This window comes from Delphinapterus leucas, chromosome 19, assembly GCF_059928025.1.
Source record: "Delphinapterus leucas isolate spDelLeu-1000000601 "Yukka" chromosome 19, BTC_Dleu_Yukka2, whole genome shotgun sequence".
NCBI classification, from domain to species: Eukaryota; Metazoa; Chordata; class Mammalia; order Artiodactyla; family Monodontidae; genus Delphinapterus; species Delphinapterus leucas.
This window is the reverse complement of record NC_143147.1, coordinates 69,521,962-69,546,235: the sequence shown is the minus strand read 5'-3', so window position 1 is coordinate 69,546,235 and position 24,274 is coordinate 69,521,962. Positions and strand designations below refer to the sequence as shown.

Below are 24,274 nucleotides of genomic sequence, written 5' to 3'. Positions count from 1 at the left end.
AGAGCTTGCTACCGGGAGGCAGTTAGCCATCATCATTCGTGTTTGGCAGACACCCCAAATCTGTTAAAGGATGGGAAAACTTTACTGCAGATGAGAAGGGAAAGCCTCAAGTATGCCCTGATGGGAGGGTGTTGGTTTGGGGAGGCTGGGTGCGGACTAACTGGAAGCTGGGCGTCCTATGTGATTGACTAGAGGAACACACTTGGCTTTCTCTGGTTGGTTCTAAGTTTGGCCAATTGCTAGAGATTGTGGGTCAGAGCTCTGTTTTTATGCGTTGTCTAGCCATTGTCCATTTGTATACTCAGTCCCTCAGAGCGAGTGATATGTAGGAGAACTATGGGGTCCTGGATGGTCTGCTCTGAGCCCTTTTAAACAGCATCACCAGCCTTGGCCCATCGTCCCCTACTCACTCCTGCACTTCTTAGCGTCCACACCTGTAATTTCACATCGACTTCGCAATCCCTCAAACAGATCTAGAATCTGGCTCGACAGACCTAAGAAGTCTTCAGAACGGATGAGCGGGACTTTGCGTTGATTTGGCGCGGGAGGAGATTGAGAATGCAAGGGTAGTGCTGAGGCTGGAAACTGGCTACCAGGAGGGTCGTGTTACTCGCTGCAGGTAAGAGAGGAAGCAGTCAGTTTGTGAGAGAAGATGGTGACCTCAGTTTTTTAGGCTTTATAATCTTAGATGCTGTTGTGAAGATGTTCTTTGCTCATCTATCTGGAACCTGGAACGTCATTTTAGAGGTGAAGAGACCTGAAAATAAGCGATGGTCCTCAGTTTGCATGCCAAGGCTGGGGGTGGAGCGGGTAATTCAGCCTTTGCGTTTTCTATCCACCGCTACACAAACCAAGGATGGAGAGCAAGACGTCTGGACCAGAGGCCGGGCAACCGGGAACTACCAGGATTGTACCAGAGGCAAGACCCAGCTGTTGTGTGCCATTAACATAAATGTCGTGAAGACAGAAACCATCTACCAAAGATTTCACAACAGACCCGCCAAAGTGAAAAGTAAATGATTAAAGAATGTAGGTCTTGGAGCTCCTTTCAAACCATGATCCTTTATCTTCTATTTACAGAGATAAAAGTACACCCCCAAATGGTTAATATTTAAGCACTTTAATATTTACAGCTCTCTTTTTAGTAGAGGAAAGCCGCTTCGGTAGTGCCAGTGTGAACCATCCACGATGATTCCTCCCGTCCTCATCTTGTTCTCAAGTTTTCTCTGCCATGTTGCTATTGCAGGACGAAGTAAGTACTCTTTGCTTTTGAAAAAAAGAATTCATATATCCGTCCCCCTTGTGTATGCCAGGGATCCATAATGATTAGTTAAATTCTTTTTAGGGTGGATGCTTGAGAGAGTGGATTGGTGCTTGTTCTTTGATATAGCCATGCCTAAAGTTCCTGCATGAGGTATTTACCTTGTTTAAGCCTCAGTATATGGACCTGTGAAATGGAGATGACAATAGCGCCCTTCAAAAGTTGGTGAGATTAGACGAGGTATTCCATAAGTCAAGTATTTGGTACAGAACTCAGCATGCATATTATTGGTAGCACGAAATACTTTTCATTTGTGTGTGCTATAGCTGAACTTAAAACTGCAAATACAGATTTCTCTGGCAACGGCTCTGTGCTCTGTTTCAGCCTGTCCCAAGCCAGATGACTTGCCATTTGCCAGAGTTGTTCCGTTAAAAACATCCTATGCCCCCGGGGAGGAGATCGTGTACTCCTGCCAGCCAGGCTACGTGTCCCGGGGAGGGATCCGGCGGTTCACCTGCCCGCTCACAGGACTTTGGCCCATCAACACGCTGAGATGCACACGTAAGTCAGCCTCCATCTCATGCATTCTCCCCGTCACTCACATCCTGGACATGTTGGGGAGATGACCTACCTTGTCATGCTCGCGGTACAGAAAGCCAGCAGAACTGTGGAATGGAGGGCTGTGAAGAAACAGGAGGGTCTGTGGGGAGTTCCACAGGAGAAGAGGCTAAGGACAGTAAGTGCTATTTGCAGCACAGCCTGGAACTAGGGGAGATTTTAAGAAGAGACTTGGTACGGTAAAAGGGGAGGCAAACACTGCCGATGTGAAAAGAGAAGTGGAGATTATATTACAAATTATCTTTATAAGAAAATATGAATATATTAAATTAATAATGTACAGGAATATTATATGTAATAATATATGTAATATAACAGTTATATATGCATATATACATTCACAGATATCTGACTTTATGGTAGATGGTTGCTTTTTTATTTTTTGGCCACGTGGCTCAGCCTGTGGGATCTTAGTTCCCCGACCTGGGATTGAACCCTTGCCCTCAGCAGTGAAAGCACAGAGTCCTAACCACTGGACCGCCAGGGAATTCCCGATGGTTGCTCTTATTTATGCCTCAGAGCGTGGCTCCGCGATAGCATGCTGGCGTTATTTTTTCGCAGTCGGCTCTTGAACAATCCACCTGGGAGGATTTCTGGCAATTTTATGTAGAAGTCAAGCAGCAAAAATAACTGTATGGACCTATCCGAGCTCGGGTTACTTTGGTTGTATGGGTGATACCATTTGTGAAAACGATACGTGTTCATGCAGTGATTTTAATGTGCTTTTTGATTAAAAAAGACAAAACGTAATTGTTAATGAAAAACCACCGTAACATCATTAGGGAAAATTTTTCCGGAAATCAGCCTTAACTTTGCAACACTAACAACTTGCTTTTTCAGGTTATTTTCCGCGTGTATAGTTTCCTCATTGCAGTGAGTTGACACCATTTTGTGTTTTTCTATTTTCACTAACATATCAGAAGCATGGTCTGTATCTCTGTAGTCTTCATAATCCATATTTTATTGGCCGTATCACAGTTCAGGTGGATTTACCCTTTAATTACCATTAATTAAAATAATACCCTGATAGTGAACATTTAGACTGTTTTGCTTTTGTCATTAGAAGTAACAATACAGGGAATTCCCTGGAGGTCCAGTGGTTAAGACTCTGCACTTCCACTGCAGGGGGCGAGGGTTCGATCCCCGGTCGGGGAACTAAGATTCCGCATGCTGCGTGGCAAACGATACAATGGGTGCCTTGGTGCATATATCATTTGACTTATTTTGAGTTATCTTCTTAGAATAGTTACCAGTAGAGTTACTGGATCAAAGGATAGAAATGAGTTTATACATTTTAATTTTAATAGTAAATTCTATAAATGGAAATTGACCTTTATATCTTTAAATCACAGCCAGAGTATGTCCTTTTGCTGGAATCTTAGAAAATGGAACTGTACGCTATACAACTTTTGAATATCCCAACACGATCAATTTTTCTTGCAATACCGGGTAAGGACTTCTGGCTCACAGATGCAGCCCATTCCTGCGCCCTTAAGCTAATCATCAAGGCTGGTCCGTTTCTAGTCTTTAGGCTGGACTTGCTGAGTACAAATCACTGAATACAAATCCACAGTGGTGTTGAGGGCGGGGTAAGGGGTGGCGAATACAACAGCTAGTGAAATATGAAGTCAACATTCTAAGTTTTCTGCTCCTGATTAGTTACTTATTTGAGGAGTACATTGAAATTATTGAAACCGGGTGATAATTCTTTATGATCTCTGGGCCAAATCTTGGCGTGAGGGTTAAAATATTTTAGTAATCGGACTTGGGCTTTAATTATGAGGCTAATTTCATCGACTGTGACCTCGTGGAAGAGAATTCTATGGAGAAGACTGAGTGTGATGATGTAAAACATGATCTTCATCCTCACAGCATCCCCAGAAGAAAGCACTTATGGTTGGTCATATGACTTACCTGCCTCATGAGCAAATACACCATCAGTGACACTGGCGAGAGCTCATGGGCTGTAGAGCAGGGCAAAATTTCACTGAGGAGGCTTGTTTGTGATTAGAGATTAAGAAATACTGTGTGTGAAAGAGAGGCAGTCCTTTCATCTGAAACACCAATTGACTGGTAGGCTTCATGATGAATGACCTTGAACAAACTGGCTTCAGGGACAATGGTACATTTGCAATGGAAATAGACTGCATTGTTTTTAAACATTTGGGTCAGCAGGCTCTCAGAAAAGGAATATTAGGGATTATTCGGTTTGATTCACTTTTGTGATCCTGAAAGAGAGGTGGTTCTTTGCTTGGAAGCAGTTAACCTGACCAGCTGGTTGGAGACAAGGGGTTTGGGCACTGGGTAGGGTTGGCTTCCATACCCACTAGCGATGGAACCTTCCCATTCTTCCGCAGTTCCCTGCAGCCTTAGGCTGGGAGACTTGATGAGCCTTAGAAGAATGTTAAGCCTCTCAGGAAAACAGTATTATAAGACGGAAAAGAAGCCAATAGTATTTTTTTTTGTGGGGGGTCTTCGTTGCTGCGCGTGGACGAGCGGGGGCTACTCTTCGTTGCGGTGTGCGTGCTTCTCATTGCGGTGGCTTCTCTCATTGTGGAGCACGGGCTCTAGGCATGCGGGCTTCAGTAGTTGTGGCATGTGGGCTCAGTAGTTGCGGCTCGTGGGCTCTAGAGCACAGGCTCAGTTGTTGTGGTGCACGGGCTCAGCTGCTCTGCGGCACGTGGGATCTTCCCAGACCAGGGCTCAAACCCATGTCCCCTGCATCGGCAGGCAGATTCTTAACCACTGTGCCACCAGGGAAGTCCTGAGAAGCCAATAGTATTATTCTGCAGCAATGCTTAACAGAAAAGACATTTGAGATGCCATGGGTGGGTTATTTTATAATTTAGTGGATTACATTTTCCCTTTGCAGGTTTTATGTGAAAGGAGCTAATTCTGTTCAATGCACTAAGGAGGGAGAATGGAGTCAGAAACTTCCTGTCTGTACTCGTGAGTTTGTGGGTCCCAGTTATAGGGAGGTGACTAGCTGATTTACCTGGGACTTCCCTGGTTTTACCACTATAAGATCTACACCCTGGAAACCCCTCAGTCCCAGCTCCATGAAATGGTTGGTCACCTTTCTGGGGACTGTCCATCCTGATATCTTACTCTGGAAGATGAAACAACCGCTTTGGAATGACAAACTCTGAACCTGACCCTGACTCTAACACTGAAACTCCAGATTAGTTAGGTCAGGACGGCAACCCACTTCTGAGTCTCTGTGTGAAGCTACTTGTGTAAGCTCCATACAGACAGAGTACAAAAGCAGGAGGTATTCAACAGGAACAAACAAACCTAAACTAGGACCAAGATGTCACTCAGATGTCACAGATGACTTCTTGTCATCAGCAACTATTGCAGGAGGCTCCCTCAGCAAAGTCCTTCTCCAATTCTGACTCCCAGGAACGTCTTCCAAGGTAGTGTTTGGATCCAAGACGTATGGCATCTTAAGCAATAAATTTCCTTCATCTTTTAGATTTTTTTTTTTTTTTTTTTTTTTTGCGGTACGCGGGCCTCTCACTCTTGTGGCCTCTCCCATTGCGGAGCACAGGCTCCGGACGCGCAGGCTCAGTGGCCATGACTCACAGGCCCGGCCGCTCCACAGCATGTGGGATCTTCCCGGACCGGGGCACGAACCCGTGTCCCCTGCATCAGCAGGGGGACTCTCAACCACTGAGCCACCAGGGAAGCCCCATCTTTTAGTTTTTTGACTGGTTCAGACATCTGATTTCCAGATCATATTTTCTTCTTTGGCTTCTCCAGCTGACTGTGTTTACCCTGGCATTTGATCAAAGTTTGCATTTTCCCAAGTTACTCTCTGGATTTTTTTTGTTTTGTTCTGTAAAGAGTACTTTTAAAAGACTCAACTATTTTCATTAAAATGATAGTTCCTTCTTTTTTCAGCTATAACCTGCCCTCCACCACCCATACCGAAGTTTGCAAAACTTAGTGTTTATCAGCCATTGTCTGGGAACAACTCCCTGTATGGAGGGAAGGCAGTCTTTGAATGCTTGCCACAGCACGCAATGTTTGGAAATGACACCGTTACCTGCACAGAACATGGAAACTGGACAGAATTACCAGAATGTAAGGGTGAGTGCAATGATAAGACAGAATAATCATGGGAGTTTAGAATCTCTTTTTTGAAGAGGATTGAAAATTTCTCTGTCATGGAGTGTTTCAAATGACCTTGTGTAACAAATGTTTATCGGCATCTGCCGGGTACCCAGGATACCAGATGAGCGAGACCTGACTCAGCTCAGGAAGATGAGCTATGATGCAGGGGTCTGTCTGCGGCTGCTCGGGAAAGCTTCCCAGAGGAAGGGCTCACGGGAGCAGTGGAGAATGGGGGAACGGCATAGGCATACCACACAAGGGCGTGGAATGGCGAGAGCCAGGGGGGTGTGAAGGAACAGGGTGTGTGCATGGACAGCTGAGTATTACTGTGAGGCTGGATTAAACTGGGGAGTCCTAAGAAACAGGCGAAAAACTGGGTTGCAGTCAGATTGATATAAGCTTTTGTAGTCTTTACCTAAACTTAAGAATCACAAGAATACTTGATTTAAAAATATATATGAAAATTCTTTCTCCTTTAATTTGACTCATCATCACTACCTTTGAATTTGTCAACTGCATAACAAGTAGAATTTATCACGCACACCAGGAATTATACTAAGGACTGTTACCTTCTCCCGCAGTGGGTGTTACAGATATCTACTGAATGATTCAAACGTAAGTGCTTTTTAGCATAGGGAAACTACTACTACTACTAATACCTAGCACCTTTTGGGGGACTAAACTCTGGGCCAGGCACTGGTCTCCTCCTATATATGTGTCATCTCATTTAATTCTCCCAAGTCCTAAGCAGTGGGTTCTTTTTCTTTTCAGCCATTTACATAGATAGATCAGCCATCAGCATGTTGTGACATTCTCTCTCTTTCTCTCTATAGACGACATACTATTTTCCCCCTGAATCATGTGAAAATAAGTTGTACACATCATGACACTTACCTGTGAATACTTCAGCAGCATGCATGTCCTAAGAACAACATTGTCATATGTTATCACTGTACCCAAGACATTTAACATATTTGGAATTATTAACAATAATAATTTAAACAATTACATTATATACAATTAACAATATTTATTTCATATGCAAATTACCCCAGCTGATCCAGAAGTATCCTTTATACACGTGTTTGGTTCTCTGTGAAATCTAATCATGAATAACATATTCTGTCTAGTTGTCATAGCTCTTTGGTTTCCTTTAGTTAAGAATTATCCCCTGCCTTTTTGGTTGTCTTTCACTGACATTTTTGAAGAGTACGTGCTAGTTGTCTTGGAGAAGTTTCCACAATGTGAATTTGGTCGATTATTTACTCATGATTGGATTTGAGTTAAATACTTTTTTTTCTTAAGAATACACTCCATCACATCAGAAGGCACATGGCATCAGTCCATCACTGTCATGCTTAATTTGATCCCTTGGTCAGGTGGGGTATGCCCCTCTTCTCTTGGTAAAGACATCTCTTTCTCATTGAATTAGTAAGCAACCTGTGGGTGACAGTTTGAGACGGTGAGAATATTCATTTTCTAGCAGTCATTTTAGCATCCACTGATAATCCTTGAACTCAGTCAGCTGAGACATTGGTGGTTACAAAAGGGTGGCTTTCTAAGTTTATCTTTCCTTCTATATTTATTAGCTGGAATTCTTCTACAGGGAAGAGTTTTTCCTCCATGAACTATTTCTTTTTAGCGTTATTATAGACTCACAGATTCTTTTGCACCCAATTTGTGGAAGAGCCAAAGCTGATCCAAGCAGCCCAGCACTGGATTTGGTCCCCTTGAACCATCTCATTAGACTTCCTCCCAAGAGCTCTGTGCTCCTCCCTCCAGCGTGGCTTTCTTTACTGGGGTAAATAGGGATACGGGTTTGGGGTTCTACCGCCGAGGATCTAAAGAAAGCTGGGAAGCCTTCGGTTTTCTCCTTCATGTTTCATGTTGGCTTCTTGTATAGTCTGAAGACAGTCATAAGAATTAGATTTAACATTTAAAATCCAAATAATGCTGTTCTAGTGTGCATAGAGGGAATCTCTGTGTTTTAATTTCATGGTCTTTTGGTTAAAAGAGACAGACTTTTTCCGTCTTTCAAACCCACCATCTTAGACTGTGTGCAGATGAAGTTTGCAGTAAATACTACCTTGTGATTATGTGAAAGCCCAAAGCACTTGGTAACTCATTAATTTTATTTCAAAGTGTTGTTGTTTCTATTTTAATATCCAGAGTTTCACAAGGATAAGATAAAGGGGACAGAATTAAGCACCAAGGTCCCCAGAAATTGTGTTCTAGGCACAGGAACACCCAGTGATTCAGTGGGTGAATAAGAGAGACAAGCGCGTGGCTATTCCGTAACCACTGGACCCCACGCTATTTATACTAATACGCCTTACTGCTTAAACTTTTTAGAAGTAAAATGCCCATTCCCATCAAGACCAGACAATGGATTTGTGAACTATCCTGCAAAACAAGTACTTTATTACAAGGATAAAGCCACTTATGGTTGCCATGATACATACGCCTTGGATGGACCAGAAGAAGTGGAATGTGGCAAATTCGGAAAATGGTCTGCACAGCCAAGCTGTAAAGGTAAGAAATATGGGTAAGGTCTTGAACTGCCTCCCAATTCATCGAGTAGATCACCTTTACTTGCCATCTTCTTGTTCCAGTCATTTTCCACTTTGTTTCTCAGACTTGATTCACAGCTACTGGGATTTATATGGGCATGGGGAAACTTCACGCTTAGCAATCCTGTTTGAGATTAAACTGCATGAAATAAACATATTTTGTAAGCCTTGATAATATGGTGGAAGGTTGTGTGGGCTTCCTATAATTGCTTTTAAGTCTTGGCCCATGAGCATCCTTTTTTGCTTTGTTCTAGTCAAGACCCTTCTCACTGTGGCAAAACCCAACCACACATTCCGGCTAGTTCCAGGAAATGGTGACGAATTATAAACAGGTAACAGGCAATCGTATGGACATTGAATATGAGGAAATGAAACACAACTGGTCCTCTTGAGGACTGCAACTGAAAGTCAGGAACTATTGCTACTCTTTCCACATCTCATTGGCCTCACGGTCTCTCTCATATCTCTGTTTCTCTGCTTACTCACCTTGAACCTGGCTTGATTCTACACCAGGACCTCTCAATTAAAGGATTCATCACTCACTGGCATCTTTTCCCTGAGGTGCTGGTTGCTTCTGAGTTAGGTGTCTATCCTTGATCTGGTCCGTGTCACGCTTATGCAAAGAACACCGACTTTGCACTGCATTTCTGCTCAAGTTGCTGTGGGCTGGACAGTTTTGTTTTTTTAAAATAATGTGTTTATTTTACTTTTGGCTGTGTTGGGTCTTTGTTGCTGCGCGCGGACTTTCTCTAGTTGTGTGAGGGAGGGTTACTCTTCGTTATGGCGCGTGGGCTTCTCACTGCCGTGGCTTCTCTTGTTGCGGAGCACGGGCTCTAGGCATGTGGGCTTCAGTCGTTGTGGCATGTGGGCTTCAGTAGTTGTGGCACACGGGCTTAGTTGCTCCGCAGCATGTGGGATCTTCCCGGACCAGGGTTCGAACCCATGTCCCCTGCATTGGCAGGCGGATTCTTAACCACTGCACCACCAGGGAAGTCCGGGTTGGACAGTTTAAATAGAAAAGGCAATTAGGCACAACAGGCAAAATGACATATGACTAGGTTGGGGTCCCCTAGAAGCAGAGCCTGAGACAGGGATTCAAATACAGTGGGTTTATTAAGTGAGTCTCAGGAAAAAGAATGTGAGGCAGGTAGGATGGAGCTGGACACTGGTTCTCAAACCTCACTGTGCATCAGAATCTCCTAGAGGGTTTGTTTAAACAGAGTCTCTGATTTGCTGGATCTGCAGTAGGACCTGAGAACTAGCATTTCTACCGGGTTCCCAGGTGATACTGATGCTGCCAATCCAGGGACCATGTTTTGAACGAGGATGTGGTCTCAGCTAGAGTCTAACTTCAGTTTAATCCCCTGGGAGCTCTGGACCATGGGAGTCCATCCCAGCAAGAGGCAAGGGGACCTGATTATTTTGATCCCCTTCTCAGCCTGTCATAGGCTGCGGGCTGCTCCCTTCCCTGGCCCTGGTGTTGTGGACTGATGCGCATACTCTCCTTGGAGAGGTGGCTCTCTTATGGCTGAAGGGCATTTTTCAGGGAAAGGAGCATTTATGAGCTGTTATGAGCCAACACTCACAGCGGCTGGTGGGTGGTGCAGCAACTCAATAAATGGGAGCTGAGTGGGGCGGGGATGCTTAACTGAAACGGCAGGTATCTGATAGGGGACGCTTACCTGAAACGGCAGGCATCTGATAGGGGACGCTTACCTGAAACGGCAGGTATCTGATAGGGGACGCTTACCTGAAAGGGCAGGTATCTGATAGAAGTTCTTTTGCACAGAAGCCTAGTATCTGATGCTTCTGCTCTGACCTTTTTTCTTTTTTTTTTTTTTGTGATACGCGGGCCTCTTACTGTTGTGGCCTCTCCCGTTGCGGAGCACAGGCTCCGGACGCGCAGGCTCAGCGGCCAGGGCTCATGGGCCCAGCCGCTCCGCGGCATGTGGGATCTTCCCAGACCGGGGCATGAACCCGTGTCCCCTGCATCGGCAGGCGGCCTCTCAACCACTGCGCCACCAGGGAAGCCCTGCTCTGACCTTCTTATGTGGCTACTCCAGGGGAAGAAAAGGTGATCTTGGAAGCCATGATTAAAGGTTCTATTGATAAGGAGCAACAGTTAGCAATGATACTGATGTTACTTGCTATCTTAAAACCTTCTCGTCTTGAGCACTTTGTTTCAGGTCTGAACATCTACAGCATCTACAAATGCTACATTTTCTTTAAGAAAGAGTAAATGAAGTCCTGTCTTGACTACAAATATTGTCTCTTTCAGCGTCTTGTAAATTATCTGTTAAGAAAGCTACCGTGATATATGAAGGAGAGAGAGTGAATATCCAAGACAAATTTAAGAATGGAATGCTGCATGGCCAAAAAATTTCTTTCTTCTGCAAAAATAAGGAGAAGAAGTGTAGCTATACAGAGGATGCCCAGTGCATAGACGGCGTCATTCAAATCCCCAAATGCTTCAAGGGTGAGTTCAACACTGGAACGTTTAGCTAGCACTTACGCTTGTCCTTCGCCATAATCAGTACTTTTATTACCTGATGACTAAAAGAAGCCATGTTAATGTGGCCACTGGATTTTTTAAAAGAGAGTGGGGCAGGAGGAAATAGCAAGATGAAGCAGTAAGCTGCATTTAGTTTCCCCACATTTTCCTTTCCTTTTCTTTTCCTTAAAACTCAGGGTTGTGGCTTTATTTGATGAGTGTTGAATTATGCCATCATGTATAATTCCAGGTTATGCTTGAATACTAATAATAATATTGAATGGAATATTGAATAATAATATTGACCACCTCTTGGTCCCAAATGATAAAGAACTCACCCCAAACTACAAAGTAACTCATGTCAATGGTCATTGGTTTATAGATCTTCCAACATTTCTTTCCTTCCTTCAGCAGTTCCTGGAGTTTGAAAAGTACCCATTAGAGCAAAGTGTTCGTTAGAGCGAAACATTTTAAGGAAGATGATATTGTGTTTGTGGGTGATAAAGAAGTGTATACTGGCCAGCATTAAAGCCATTCGTTTCAGGGTTTTTTTTAAAATTTATTTTTTAAAATAAATTCTGGATACAAAACTTTTTTTTTTTTAATTACAAGCTATGAAAATATCTTCCCTAAGAATGTGATTTTCTTTTAACATTGCCTACAGTAACTTTTTTTTATTGGAGTATAATTGTTTTACAATATTGGGTTAGTTTCTGCTGTAGAACAAAGTGAATCAGCTATACGTATACATACATCCCCTCCCTCTTAAGCCTCCCTGCCACCCTCCCCCCACATCCCACCCCTCTAGGTCATCACAGAGCATTAGTTTCAGGTTTAAGGTCTACATATCTTTGTTTCTACAAAGGAGGAGCCAGCCAGAGGCTGAAGCTATTATTCCCTCCAGGTTTACAAATGCTTCAAGAATGTTGACAGCCCTGTATCAGCTGGTAGAGGAGAGAGTTGGGAGCAGATTAGAGGAGAGAGGGGTCTGAGAAGTGGCCAGCTAGACAGAGAGAAGGAAATGATAACTAGCAAATAATACCCGCCTCATAGGTTTGATGATTAGAAATATTATGCGTGACATGGAGTAAGTACACAATGATAATAATGACGGTTATTATCACTATAACTACAAATAGTTAGAAATGCACTGGATAAATTGTTATTGTTCAAAACATAGCAGAGCCCTAGGGAGACATTAAATACTAAAGTTGACAAAGCACAGTAATCCTAGCACAGATCAGCAGAAAAAATATTAGCGGAAGATAATTAAAAGAAACCAAACAGAGCTTTGTTAATGCACTTCTTCATGCTGTTCTCTTTTACAGTCTTCAGACAGATGCAGCACTGTTGGTGCGTTGGCGATTAAATAAAGGGCTGATACAGCTTTTTTTCTTTTAATCTTGACTGTCAGAATTATACCTAATCTTTTATTTTCTCTCTTGGAAACGAGTGCCTTATCATTTCCCTGATTTTTCTCGAACCACTTAAAGCTCACACTGAATGCTTTCATTCACATAATTCGATTTATTCTACACGTTTATAAAATGTATTTGACTTGGCTTGGCTAACAGATTTAAGAGATGACTGTTTCTCTTAAAATGTTTTTCTTTTTTCTCCCCAAACAGAGCACAGTTCTTTCGCTTTCTGGAAAACAGAAGCATCTGATGTAAAACCATGCTAAGTTGGTTTTCTGATTCAAAATTAAGTGTCATACTTGTATGTGTTTGTCCAAGGAACCTAATGGAAATGGAAAAATAAAGTGACTGAATTTATTGCGTCAGCCATTGCAGTGTTACTCCAGGGTAGCTTACTTTGAATTATCTGGTTAAGAAACCCAAATATTTGGAACATTGTCCTTGCATGGCTGTGAAATGGAAAGTGTAGATAATTACCTAGGTAACCCAGTTACCCTCTCCCTAATTCTACTCCTAAACGCTTTCACCTAAAACAACTGCGAGGCAACAGTTTTCTTAGAATGGTCCACAGACCCCGGCATCAGTATCGCCTGGTAATTATTACAAAGGAAAAAAATGCTGTGTCCCAGAATTTCCGAGGATGGCCCCCAAATCTACATTTATAACAAAGTCCCCAGATAATTCTTTGCATTCTGAAGTTTGAGACGCATCACCAAAAAGGAATGCATCGACTTTCAGGCCAATAGAAATGGATCTGAGCCCTTAAAGTTTGGTTTACATAATGCCTAAACAGCTTTCCTTACCCACCAGAATTCCATGACCCATCACTGACATTGCTCCTTTGTTTATGTCTAACGTCCTTGGCCTTTTCTCCTCCTGTAGTACGTGCTGGCAAAGCCCATCCCAGGCTCTAGCTGCCTTTCCTGTGCCTGCACCAGAGCAGCTGAACGTTGCTGGAAAAAACGAAAACCTCACAATTATGCTAATAGGTCCCACTTTGATTCATGAACGTGGGCCTCACATACACCCTCAACTGTGCCTGGCAATCCTACCGCATTTCACTAGTTTATTCTCTCCCCAACTCCCCAACGTGGCTGTGTCTCTTCTCAGCCCTTCTCAAGCCATCGTCCCTGTCCTCTCTCTTGGCCAATGACCTTGCTCCTTGTTTCACAGAGAAAATAGAAAAGACCCTTTTCAATCTTCCCATGACCAAGTCTACCATCTCAGCCATGTCTGTACCAGGGTCTCTGTCCTCCATCTCGTTTCTCCGAGATCCCATCTAAGGGCAAACCTTATGTCCGGGATCCCGTCTTCTGTCTCCTACTTAAGGATTTTGCTCTTCTGATGAATGATCTTCCATGTTTATTTTTTTTCCCTTTCTATTGGAGCATTTCTATCAGCATATAAATATGCAATAATATCACCACTGTTTTAAAAAGAAAACCTTACTGTTACCTCACGTCTTTTTCTAGCTACTGCTCCGTCTCTGTATCCCTTTTTATAAAAGTCCCAGAAAGAGTTGTTTACTTTGCCATCTCCACGCTCTGTACTGCCCATCGCGACTGGTAAACTTTGTCTCCGCACAGGTGTTTCTTCCGGGATGCGTCTTCCTCAGGATTCACCTGCCTTCACAGGGTGTGGTCCGACATCTCCTCCAAGATGCTTTTCTCTTCCTCCTCCCTTTACAGAAATCAGTGTGCCCCCCACTTCCCAGGATGTCATTCAAAAGCTCCAAGTGCCCGTTACTTAACTTTAAAAAACAGCTTTACTTTTTCTTTCTCAATCCTTTCCTTCGATATTCTTCCCTCTTCCTCTCTCTCAACCTCTCTTGCTTCCCCCCTCCCTCCCTGCCCCCTCCTTCCCCTTCTTCTTCTTCTCCGCCTTCTGCTTCCCGCCCCCCCTTATCTTTCTCCATGACGTGTATTGAGGGTCAGCTTTGAGAGTGGGCGGTTACTCCCCTTTCTAAACCAAAAAGCCCTATTTAGGCATTTTGCTGAACAAAAACCCATCCACCCTGGATTTCCTCTTTTAGCACTAAGTTTTAGAACCACTGTTTTCTTTAACTTGTCACCTATTCACTTAAAACTGGACCTCCCCCCCATCCTACCTCACAGCTCTAGGAATGGAAAGAAAGCAGTAAAAATTTTAGAGCCTTTCCCCTGCCCCAGACTGGATCGCTGGGTTTGCTCCAGAAAAGGAGAGAATATATTGTTCTATTATCCTCCCTTTTGTTGCAGGTACTTTCCTAATTAAATTTATGGTTTCAAAAATTTTAAATATATAGACTTTTAAAACTGTAAATGAAGCTTCTTTTTTAAATTGAAGTATAGTTGACTTACAGTATTGTATTACTCTCAGGTGTGCAATATAGTGATTCAATATTTTTATAGATTATACTCCATTTAAAAAGATATTGTAAAATATTGGCTATATTCACTGTGCTATACAATATATCCCTGTAGCTTATTTATTTTACACATAGTAGCTTGTGTCTCTAATTCCCTAGCCCTATCTTGCCCTTCCCTCCTTCCCTCTCCGCACTGGCATTCATTATTTTGTTCTCTATATCTGTTAGGTCTGTTTCTGCTTTGTTATATTCATTCGTTTCATTGTTTAGATTCCACATATAGGTGACATCATACTCAGCATAATGCTCTCCAGGTCCATCCATGTTCTTGCGAACTGCAAGACTTTATTCTCTCTTAGGGCTGATTATTGTATACAATTGTGTGTGTATATATATACACACACACACACACTACATGTTCTTTTTTTTTGGGGGGGGGTACGCGGGCCTCTCACTGTTGTGGCCTCTCCCGTTGCGGAGCACAGGCTCCGGACGCGCAGGCTCAGCGGCCATGGCTCACGGGCCCAGCCGCTCCGCGGCATGTGGGATCCTCCCGGACCGGGGCACGAACCCGCGTCCTCTGCATCGCCAGGCGGACTCTCAACCACTGCGCCACTGGGGAAGCCCTACATCTTCTTTATCCATTCATCTGTTGATGGACACTTAGTTTGCTTCCATGTCTTGGCTATTGTTAGTGCTGCTATGAACACTGGGTTGTGTGTATCTTTTCCAATTAATGAAGAAAACATAGGTAGAACACTCTTTGACATAAATCATAGCAATAGTTTTTTGAATCTTTCTTCTAAAGCAAAGGAAATAAAAACAAAAATAAACAAATGGGGGCTTCCCTGGTGGCGCAAGTGGTTGAGAGTCCGCCTGCCGATGCAGGGGACGCGGGTTCGTGCCCCGGTCCGGGAGGATCCCGCGTGCCGCGGAGCGGCTGGGCCCGTGAGCCGTGGCTGCTGAGCCTGCGCGTCCGGAGCCTGTGCTCCGCAACGGGAAAGGCCACAACAGTGAGAGGCCCGCATACCGCAAAAAGAAAACAAAAACAAAAAAACAAAACAAAAAAATAAACAAATGGGAAGTAATTAAACTTAAACGTTTTTGCACAGCAAAGGAAACCATCAACAAATCAAAAAGAAGACCTACTGAATAGGAGAAAATATTTGCAAATTATATGACTGATAAAGGTTTAATAGCCAAAATATATGAACAGTTCATACAACTCAACATCAAAAAAACAATCTGATTAAAAAATGCACAGAAGACCTGAATAGACATTATTCCAAAGAAGACATACAGATGGCCAACAGGCACATGAAAAGATGCTCAACATCATTAATTATCAGAGAAAAGCAAATTAAAACCACAATGAGATATCACCTCACACCTGTCAGAATGGCCATCAGCAAAAAGACCACAAATAACAAATGTTGGCGGGGATGGGGAGAAAAGGGAACTCTCCTACCTTGTTGGTGGGAATGTAAATTGGGGCAGCCACTGTGGAAAATGGCATGGAGGTTTCTCAAAAAACTAAAAATAGGGACTTCCGTGGCGGTCCAGCAGTTAAGACTCTGCACTTCTAGTGCAGGGGGCATGGGTTCGATCCTTGGTTGGGGAATTAAGATCCCACGTGCCATGCGGTGTGGCCAAAAAAAAAGACTAAAAATGGAACCACCAAATGACCCAGAAATTTCACTCCTGAATATTTATCTGACCATATATGTTCTTTCAAATCTGTTTTTTGTTTTTGTTTTTTAATTCCTTGTCTTTTTTTTTAACATCCTTATTGGAGTACAACTGCTTTACATTGTTGTCTTAGTTGCCGCTGTATTCAAATCTCTTTTGCTGGAACTTTTTATAAGGAATCTCCCGATTGAACTTTTAATAGACTATTCCATAAAAAACTCCTGGAATATGGCAAGCTTGTTGAGGATGGCTTTTTGCATCATTTTTTTCTTTGAAGGCATTTCAGGCCACTGGATAAGCTTGGGTCCTTGAAAATTAATCAGAGTAAACTTTAGAACTTAGGCCATAGTACTGATTCCTCTAATGATATTTTCACAGGAGGAAAAATCTGCTAGTTTTCATTCTGAAGAGGCAATTTGGATGAGAGGAGCCCATCAGAAGAAACTGCCCAGTTGCAGCCCCTCTATTTAGTGACTATATGGTCCATTTAGTCCCATAAGTAGCCTCTCTATGCGAAATGTGTTTCTTCTTAAATGCTTAGATCACCAGGTTGCCTGTTACCAAAATTCAGCTGTACCCTCCCCAGCCAGAGTGCAGTGACCTTCCCTGCTGGCTGAGGTACCAGAAAGTATTCTTCTTCTCCCCCACAGGCAGCCTGGTGCAGAAAGAGTGAAAGTATAATCACAAATCGATGGTTATCATCCTACATTTTAACAAGGTTGAAGGTGGTCTTCCCATGCTATGTAACGTTGCTTAACCCGCAACTGCAGGCCCATGGAACCCTGTAAGCTATTATGGCAGATGGGCTTCTGAACACAAAGGGATCCAGGTCGTCACTTTTGTTTCCTGCTCTAACATGTTTCTTCAAGAAGTTATAGAAAATGAACTTTCTCATTTCTAAGACATTGACCAATCTTTCAATATGTAGGATCTGATTTCTGAGTCCCCAAACTCAATGATAAGTATTTATCAGTAAAATTTCCCATCTACTAGCCCGAGGGTCATTCCCCACCTTAACACTGAAATAGGTTTAAAAGAAAGAGAAAGAAAGAAAGAAAGAAGGAAGGAAGGAAGGAAGGAAGGAAGGAAGGAGAGCTTGGGGTTTGTGCATATGGGCGTGAGTATATGTCTGCACATGTGACAGTGTGTGTGGTTGGTGTGCACATGTGTACGTGAATGTGTATGCTGTTCGAGTGTGTGTTTTGTAAATGTGAGCACGAGTATGTGTGCACGTGTGTGCGAATGTGTGATGTATGTGTGTACATGAGTGTGTGCTTTGTGCCCGTATGTGCATGTGAGCATGCGTGTGTGAATGTGTTTACATGAGTGTGTGTGTGCGTGCAGCATACTTAGTTCTTTGTGTGCTAATGCTGCTTCCTAGTGGCATCTGCCACTTCTGAAAGTTCATGACAGACAGTTTGGAAGGAAAAGATTGACGTTTTCCGCATCAGGCACCGGGAAGCACTTCCTTTCCCATCTAGCTCACCTGTGTTAACTCCATCTTCCCAATCATCCCATAAGGATGGTAAAGACACTGAAGCTCACGGAGGTTATGTAAGTTGGTTTACACAAGTGACGGAGCTACAGAGCCAAACTTCAGGACTGTGTCTTTCCTCCCTTTTTTTACACTGCTAGGGAAGCAACGCATTTCCCGGTGGCTTCCTGGAAATAACTGAATTCTAAAGCTGGCATTTTCCAGCCTAGGGAGGGGTGCTGAAACAGGGTGGTGAGATTTTTGTATAGGTGAGGCTAGGAAGTGGCCTAGTAGGTGGTTGCTGTTTGCATGAACGTTGGTGAGAGCAATATGTCTACAAATCTTCCTCGTCCAATGGGGTTACCTCCTGATAAACACATTGTAAGTTGAAAATGCATTTAATACACCCAACCGACTGCTCATCATAGCTTAGCCTAGCCTACATTAAACGTGCTCAGAACACTTACATTAGCCTACAGTTGGCCAAAATCATCTAACACAAAGCCTGTTTTATAATAAAGTGTCAAATATCTCATGTAAATTATTGAGTACTGTACTGAAAGTGAAAAACAGAATGGTTTGGGTACAGAATGGTTGGAGTGGAGGGGTTATTTATCCTCCTGATCGCGTGGCTGACCGGGAGTCCTGGCTGCTGCACTGCCCAGCATCACCAGAGAGCGTCTGACTTCAGATCACTACCTGGGACAAAAGCAAAATGCAACATTCAAAGTTCGATTTCTACTAAATGTATATTGCTTTCGCACCATCATATAAACTGAAAAATCTTAAGTTGAACCATTGTAATTGGGGACTGTTTGTGTTATTGAAACGGAGGGGGGACGAATAGCCGAGTTTATCTCTGTTAATAGCCTCTGGCACAGATCAATTGCCTCAGCTTAGTTCTGGCAAAAGAAAGGAATCCAGAATCATTGTGTTACAGGTTGTAACTCTGTTTTCTAGTGGTGATGAAAAGAAAACATGCCCCATAATTCTTGGTTTCTACTCTCCTTAAACTACATCTATCTGTGGTATAATTTATTCTTCTGTGACCTAGAAATAGAAAGTTCTGAATTATTTCCTACCCAATTTAAGGACTTTACTGGCTACAGGATTATTTTATTTATCTCTAATGTCTTTACATAACAATAATAATACTCATTCTTTGTATTTATAAATTGCTTTCCATTTAGATGACTGAGTCATTCATGTATTTCAATGTAATGATACAGAGAATCTTAATAATGCAAAATGGTGAATCACTGACTGAAATTTGGTTATTCAGAATATCAGCTTAGGCATCAGTACTGTGTACAGAGCCATTTGCTGATTTTGAAACAATAGATTAAAATGTGGAAGACATGTATAACATGTGAAATTTCCCCCCAAAATGGGCAAAGGACTAGAGGACACTTTGTGGAAGAATTTGAAAAAAGGACTAATAGGGATGTTCAAATATTTCAGCTTTTCTAATAGCGGAAAACACAAATTAAAAAGAGATACTATTTTTATATATATAATTAGCACAGATTAGAAAAATTGTTGATGTGAGACAGCCACTCTCAGGGACTGTTTGAGTGGAATTGCAAATTTGCAAAACACTTCCAGGAAGCAATTTGGCAGTAATGATCAAAAGCTTTAATTTCATTCATGCCTGCAGGAATACCTTTTATGGAGATAGTTGAAACTTCAACTGAGATGTATATATTAGAAGATAATTATTGCAGTGTTATATAAGAGCCAAAAGTTGCTAATAACATATATCCAATCACAGGAAAATAATTAAGCAAATTATGTTATATCCAAATGATGCAAAAATAAATAGACACTAAAACGATCATATATATATGTATAAGATTTGAGAATGTATTTATAATTGTTAATAGTGGCTATTCCTTAATGGTAGAATTTTTATTTCTTCTTTAAACCTTTCAGTGTTTTCCAATTTCCATATAATATCATCAAAACTTTTATAACCTGAAAAAAATACGCAATTCAAAAATCTCAGCTTAGGAAGAAAAATTTTGTTTCTCTTTACAGTTAACTCTTGATTATTCTTGATAGTAAGTGGAAATAATTGCCTGATAATCCACCTCAGTGATCCAAAGTCACTAACATTTGTTTTTGTGTCTTGTACTTGCTTTGCAATGTGTTTATTATTCACAATCCTTCAAACTACTGGATAACTGACTTCACACTGAAGCTATTGAAACCTCGATTCCAAAATGTTTGAGAGGGCTTCCCTGGTGGTGCAGTGGTTAAGAATCCGCCTGCCAATGCAGGAGACATGGGTTCAAGCCCTGGTCCGGGAATATCCCACATGCCGTGCAGCAAGTAAGCCCGTGCGCCACAGCTACTGAGCCTGTGCTCTAGAGCCCGCGAGACACAGCTACTGAGCCCGAGTGCCACAACTACTGAAGCGCATGCGCCTAGAGCCCGTGGTCTGCAACAAGACAAGCCACTGCAGTGAGAAGGCCATGCATCGCAACAAAGAGTAGCCCCCGCTCGCTGCAACTAGAGAAAGCCCGTGCGCAGCAACAAAGTCCAACTCAGCCAAAAATAAATAAATAAATTTATGGAAAAAAAAACACCCAAAATGTTCGAGAGGAGAAGAATACAGTGAATTTCATAATTTTATGTCTGAGGAGAATACGGTGAATTTCATAATTTTATGTCTAAGTCAACGTTTTCTAAAATAGAGCTATTTTTTGGAGAGATTTGAGGGTATCTAGGAAGTAAAATTGAAGGACTTACATCATCTTTAGTTTTGTTACCTAGAGAATCGTCCGCCTTTGAGTCACATCCTTCCACGTTGTTTTCCTTTGTGTGTGTGTGTGTGTGTGTGTGTGTGGTAAGTATGTAAATTGGTAGAATGGCTTGTAAACTATTTTGTAACTCATTTTCTGTGAGTAATATTAGTAATACATTTATTACTATAGACTTATACATTTGGTATTGATCTTCAGGGAAATTAAGGTGTGAAAGAATGCCTTTAGGAAACATATGTTTTTGGGGTTTTTTTTTGCGGTACGTGGGCCTCTCACTGTTGTGGCCTCTCCCGCTGCAGAGCACAGGCTCTGGACGCACAGGCTCAGCGGCCGTGGCTCATGGGCCCAGCTGCTCCACGGCATGAGGGATCTTCCCGGACTGGGGCACGAACCCGTGTCCCCTGCATCGGCAGGCGGACTCTCAACCACTGCACCACCAGGGAAGCCCAGGAAACATATGTTTTATATACATATAATTTAAAGTTGAGAGAAGTAAATTACTGTATCAGGTTTAAGTTTGACTGTATATAAACAGAAAATTCAGATAACAGTAGCTTAAACAAAATGGAAGTAACCTCTAGTCTCTGCTATAGTTACTATAATTTTATAGAACAGGATTTTGAAATATATGGATAATCAGATTTAATACTTATAACAAAATGCAGGCCTAGCTCAAAATATCTATGAAAACTTATCTTTCTAATTAGTAAAAGTCACATTGTCCCAAGTTTTATGTAGAGAATCATCGACTTCACATTGCTCAGTATTATCCAGACTAATTCTTAATTTTAAGTTTATATTTTGAAAATAAATAGATCCCTTTCAACTTGAGAAGTATAGCATAATTAACTTCCCACCTGGGAAAGAAAAACTATTTTGGGGATCATGTTTATCCTATCATTATCAACTATGTTACCATTTGATTTTTAAATATTGAGGTAAACCATTAATTTCTTTTTGGAACAATCCTTCTATTTTCATTTAAGTCATTTGTGGCTGATAGGAAATAACATTTCCAATGGAAATAATGTTTCAATTTCAATACCTTTTTAAAACCAAAGATAAAACAAGGTTCAGTATATATTTTCATATGGTAACTTTATAATCACAGTAATGTGTTTTCTTAATCTCCCCTCTATTCCCATATTATTTTAAACCAGGTGGCATAATCTGACTCTAATATGGTTATTCGGTATTTGTGTTACTACCTCCTACTATACCGTAAACTTTTGGAGGGAAGAAACTCATCTCTGTCCTCCCAACTCTTGAAGCTGTGTTATACTTGGAACCATTTGAGGTAACTCATCCATCCCCTTCTCTGAGAAAAGAACCCCAGCTACTCTCCCCTAAGCACAAGGGTGAGCTGACAAAGTCATGTTTATATGATGGGATGCCCAGTCTCCTGACCTTACCTGATCCGACTAAGTGTGCTCTCCTGATTCACATTAGACCAGTCAGACTCACTCTCTTAGAAAGAAATTTGGACTCTCCCATAGCAGGGAGCTATGGGGCGGCCATATTCCACTCCAGGTACAGAGAGAAGCACGAAAAGCCCATCTGCGTTAATTCTTTGGTTCAATAAACATGTACGGATTGCCTCTCCGTGCTAGGAACTCTGGGTCTGCCGTGGTAAAACCCAGCAGATATGGTCCTTGTCCTGATGGAACCTATAGACATATTATTTTTAAAAAAATTTTTAGATTTATTATTTATTTACTTTTATTTTTGGCTGCGTTGGGTCCTAGTTGCGGCATGCGGGATCTGTGTTGAGGCATGTGGGATCTTTCGTTGCAGTGCGTGGGCTTCTCTCTAGTTGTGGTGGTGGGTTTTCTCTCTCTAGCTGTGGCGTGTGGCTTCCAGAGCGCATGGGCCCTGTAGTTTGCGGCACAGGGGCTCTAGTTCAGGTGCACGAGTTCAGTAGTTGTGGCACGCAGGCTTAGTTGCCCTGTGGCATGTAGGATCTTAGTTCCCCGACCAGGGATCGAACCCATGTCCCCTGCATTGTAAGGCGGATTCTTTACCACTGGACCACCAGGGAAGTCCCGCCTATAGACATTTTAAAAAGATCTTTAATATCAGTTAATATTTGACTACAAATTTTGATAAAGGCAGTGAAGATAAAGAGCACGGGGCTTTGAAAGAGAGTAAGGGGTAGTTTGAGAAGCACTGATGGCCTCTCTGAGAAAGTGACGTTTAGGGTGAGCTGTCAGAACATTCGTGGTAGAAGAAACATTCCGTTAAAACAATCTACACATACTAGACGTTCAATAAATATATATTGAGGTGACAAATTATTATCCTTTAAGAAATAACTAGACATAGAAGTCATATTAATTGGTTGCCATAGGTTTGTGGCCATAAAACCTTCGTGTGAAATAGTATTTTTCAGGCCACGCAAGCTTGGGGCTGGCTACGCTGGAACATTTACAACAGAGTATTTATCTGTCTTCACCCTTGGGGTCCCTGAAGGGACTCCGATTCCAGATATTTCTTCCGAAGTATTCCCAGGGTGGGGCTCACGCGTGCTCTGCATCTTCCTAAGCCACCATATGGTGGGCATCATCTGTTTTTCTCCGAGTGTGTGTAGCTGTGAGGATATTTTTCTCATTGCTTGCCTCTGATGCTCGCTGAAGGCATCCCTGCTGCTGCTGCTTTTTACTAATGACTGCCCTGAGGTAGCTGGAACCAAGTGTTGAGGGCAGTGATGTCTGTACTGAGTTTGTCCGTAATAGCTTCAGAAATTATGGACAAGAATGCCGCTATAGCTTCTGTTCTCAATGTTTAAGTTGATATAAAATCCATAGGGCAGAAGTTCTTAACCGAGGTTCCATGGATGGACTTGAGGAATTTGGGGAATCCTTTGATTTGTACTCATATTTTTGGGCATGTGGGCATTTAGGGGTGGTGAAGTACAGGGGGCAGGAGAGGTATAGCTTTTTAAGATTCTCAAAGGAAAATCTTCACCTTAAAAGATTGGGAATCACTCTGTTACAAGCAAAGGAGGAGAGCTGGAAGTCAACCCATGGCTACTACTTTATGTGGAACCACCTGTCCATTCAATGTTTGTGTACTGTTACTGAACCAGATCTGCTTACTGTCACCTAGGGTGAGTTACTTTCTAGAAGTTTCCTTAGTTGTCATGGAAGGAGATTTCCAGTGGACATCGTGACACATAAGCTTGAATCCAAAGGTCAACACAGCTCAGGTTCCAGTTGGCATCCCAGCTACATATGTATTACATAAATAACTATAAAAATCCTATGTACATATCTTAATTTTTAAAATATATATATGTGTGTGTGTGTATATATATATATATATACATAGTGACAATCTCCTAGTTCTTGAAAATGTAAAAGGAGATTTTCTCCTCTTACTTTCACCTAAATATAGAAATTATTTTAAGAAACTTACCTTAATTTTTTTAACCTTTTAAGTCATGTATTTTTTTTTTTCTGCTGCAGTTTTTTCTTAGATGAACTTGACTTTGTTGCATTTCCCCCCTCAATCCCCTTTTTTCTTCTT

The 24,274-nt window shown here is 42.1% G+C and overlaps 1 protein-coding gene across 1 annotated transcript; it reads left to right on the top strand.

Annotated features, from left to right (window-relative positions):
• The first annotated feature begins 1,167 nt into the window (after positions 1 to 1,167).
• On the top strand, positions 1,168 to 14,367 carry APOH (apolipoprotein H). The gene is made up of 8 exons (XM_022589845.3): positions 1,168 to 1,252; positions 1,646 to 1,822; positions 3,232 to 3,328; positions 4,752 to 4,828; positions 5,783 to 5,971; positions 8,348 to 8,527; positions 10,844 to 11,041; positions 12,685 to 14,367. Exons 1-8 carry the CDS (start codon positions 1,189 to 1,191, stop codon positions 12,738 to 12,740), a joined length of 1,038 nt encoding a protein of 345 aa, XP_022445553.2. The 5' UTR covers positions 1,168 to 1,188; the 3' UTR covers positions 12,741 to 14,367.
• The last annotated feature ends 9,907 nt before the right edge of the window (positions 14,368 to 24,274 follow it).

What these genes read in the sequence shown, in the direction of transcription:
- APOH (XM_022589845.3), top strand. Translation starts at nt 1,189, where the DNA reads ATGATTCCTCCCGTCCTCATCTTGTTCTCAAGTTTTCTCTGCCATGTT. An exon ending in AATTTTTCTTGCAATACCGG is followed by an intron (nt 3,329 to 4,751) that starts GTAAGGACTTCT and finishes TTCCCTTTGCAG; the next exon opens with GTTTTATGTGAAAGGAGCTA. An exon ending in AGAATTACCAGAATGTAAGG is followed by an intron (nt 5,972 to 8,347) that starts GTGAGTGCAATG and finishes TAAACTTTTTAG; the next exon opens with AAGTAAAATGCCCATTCCCA.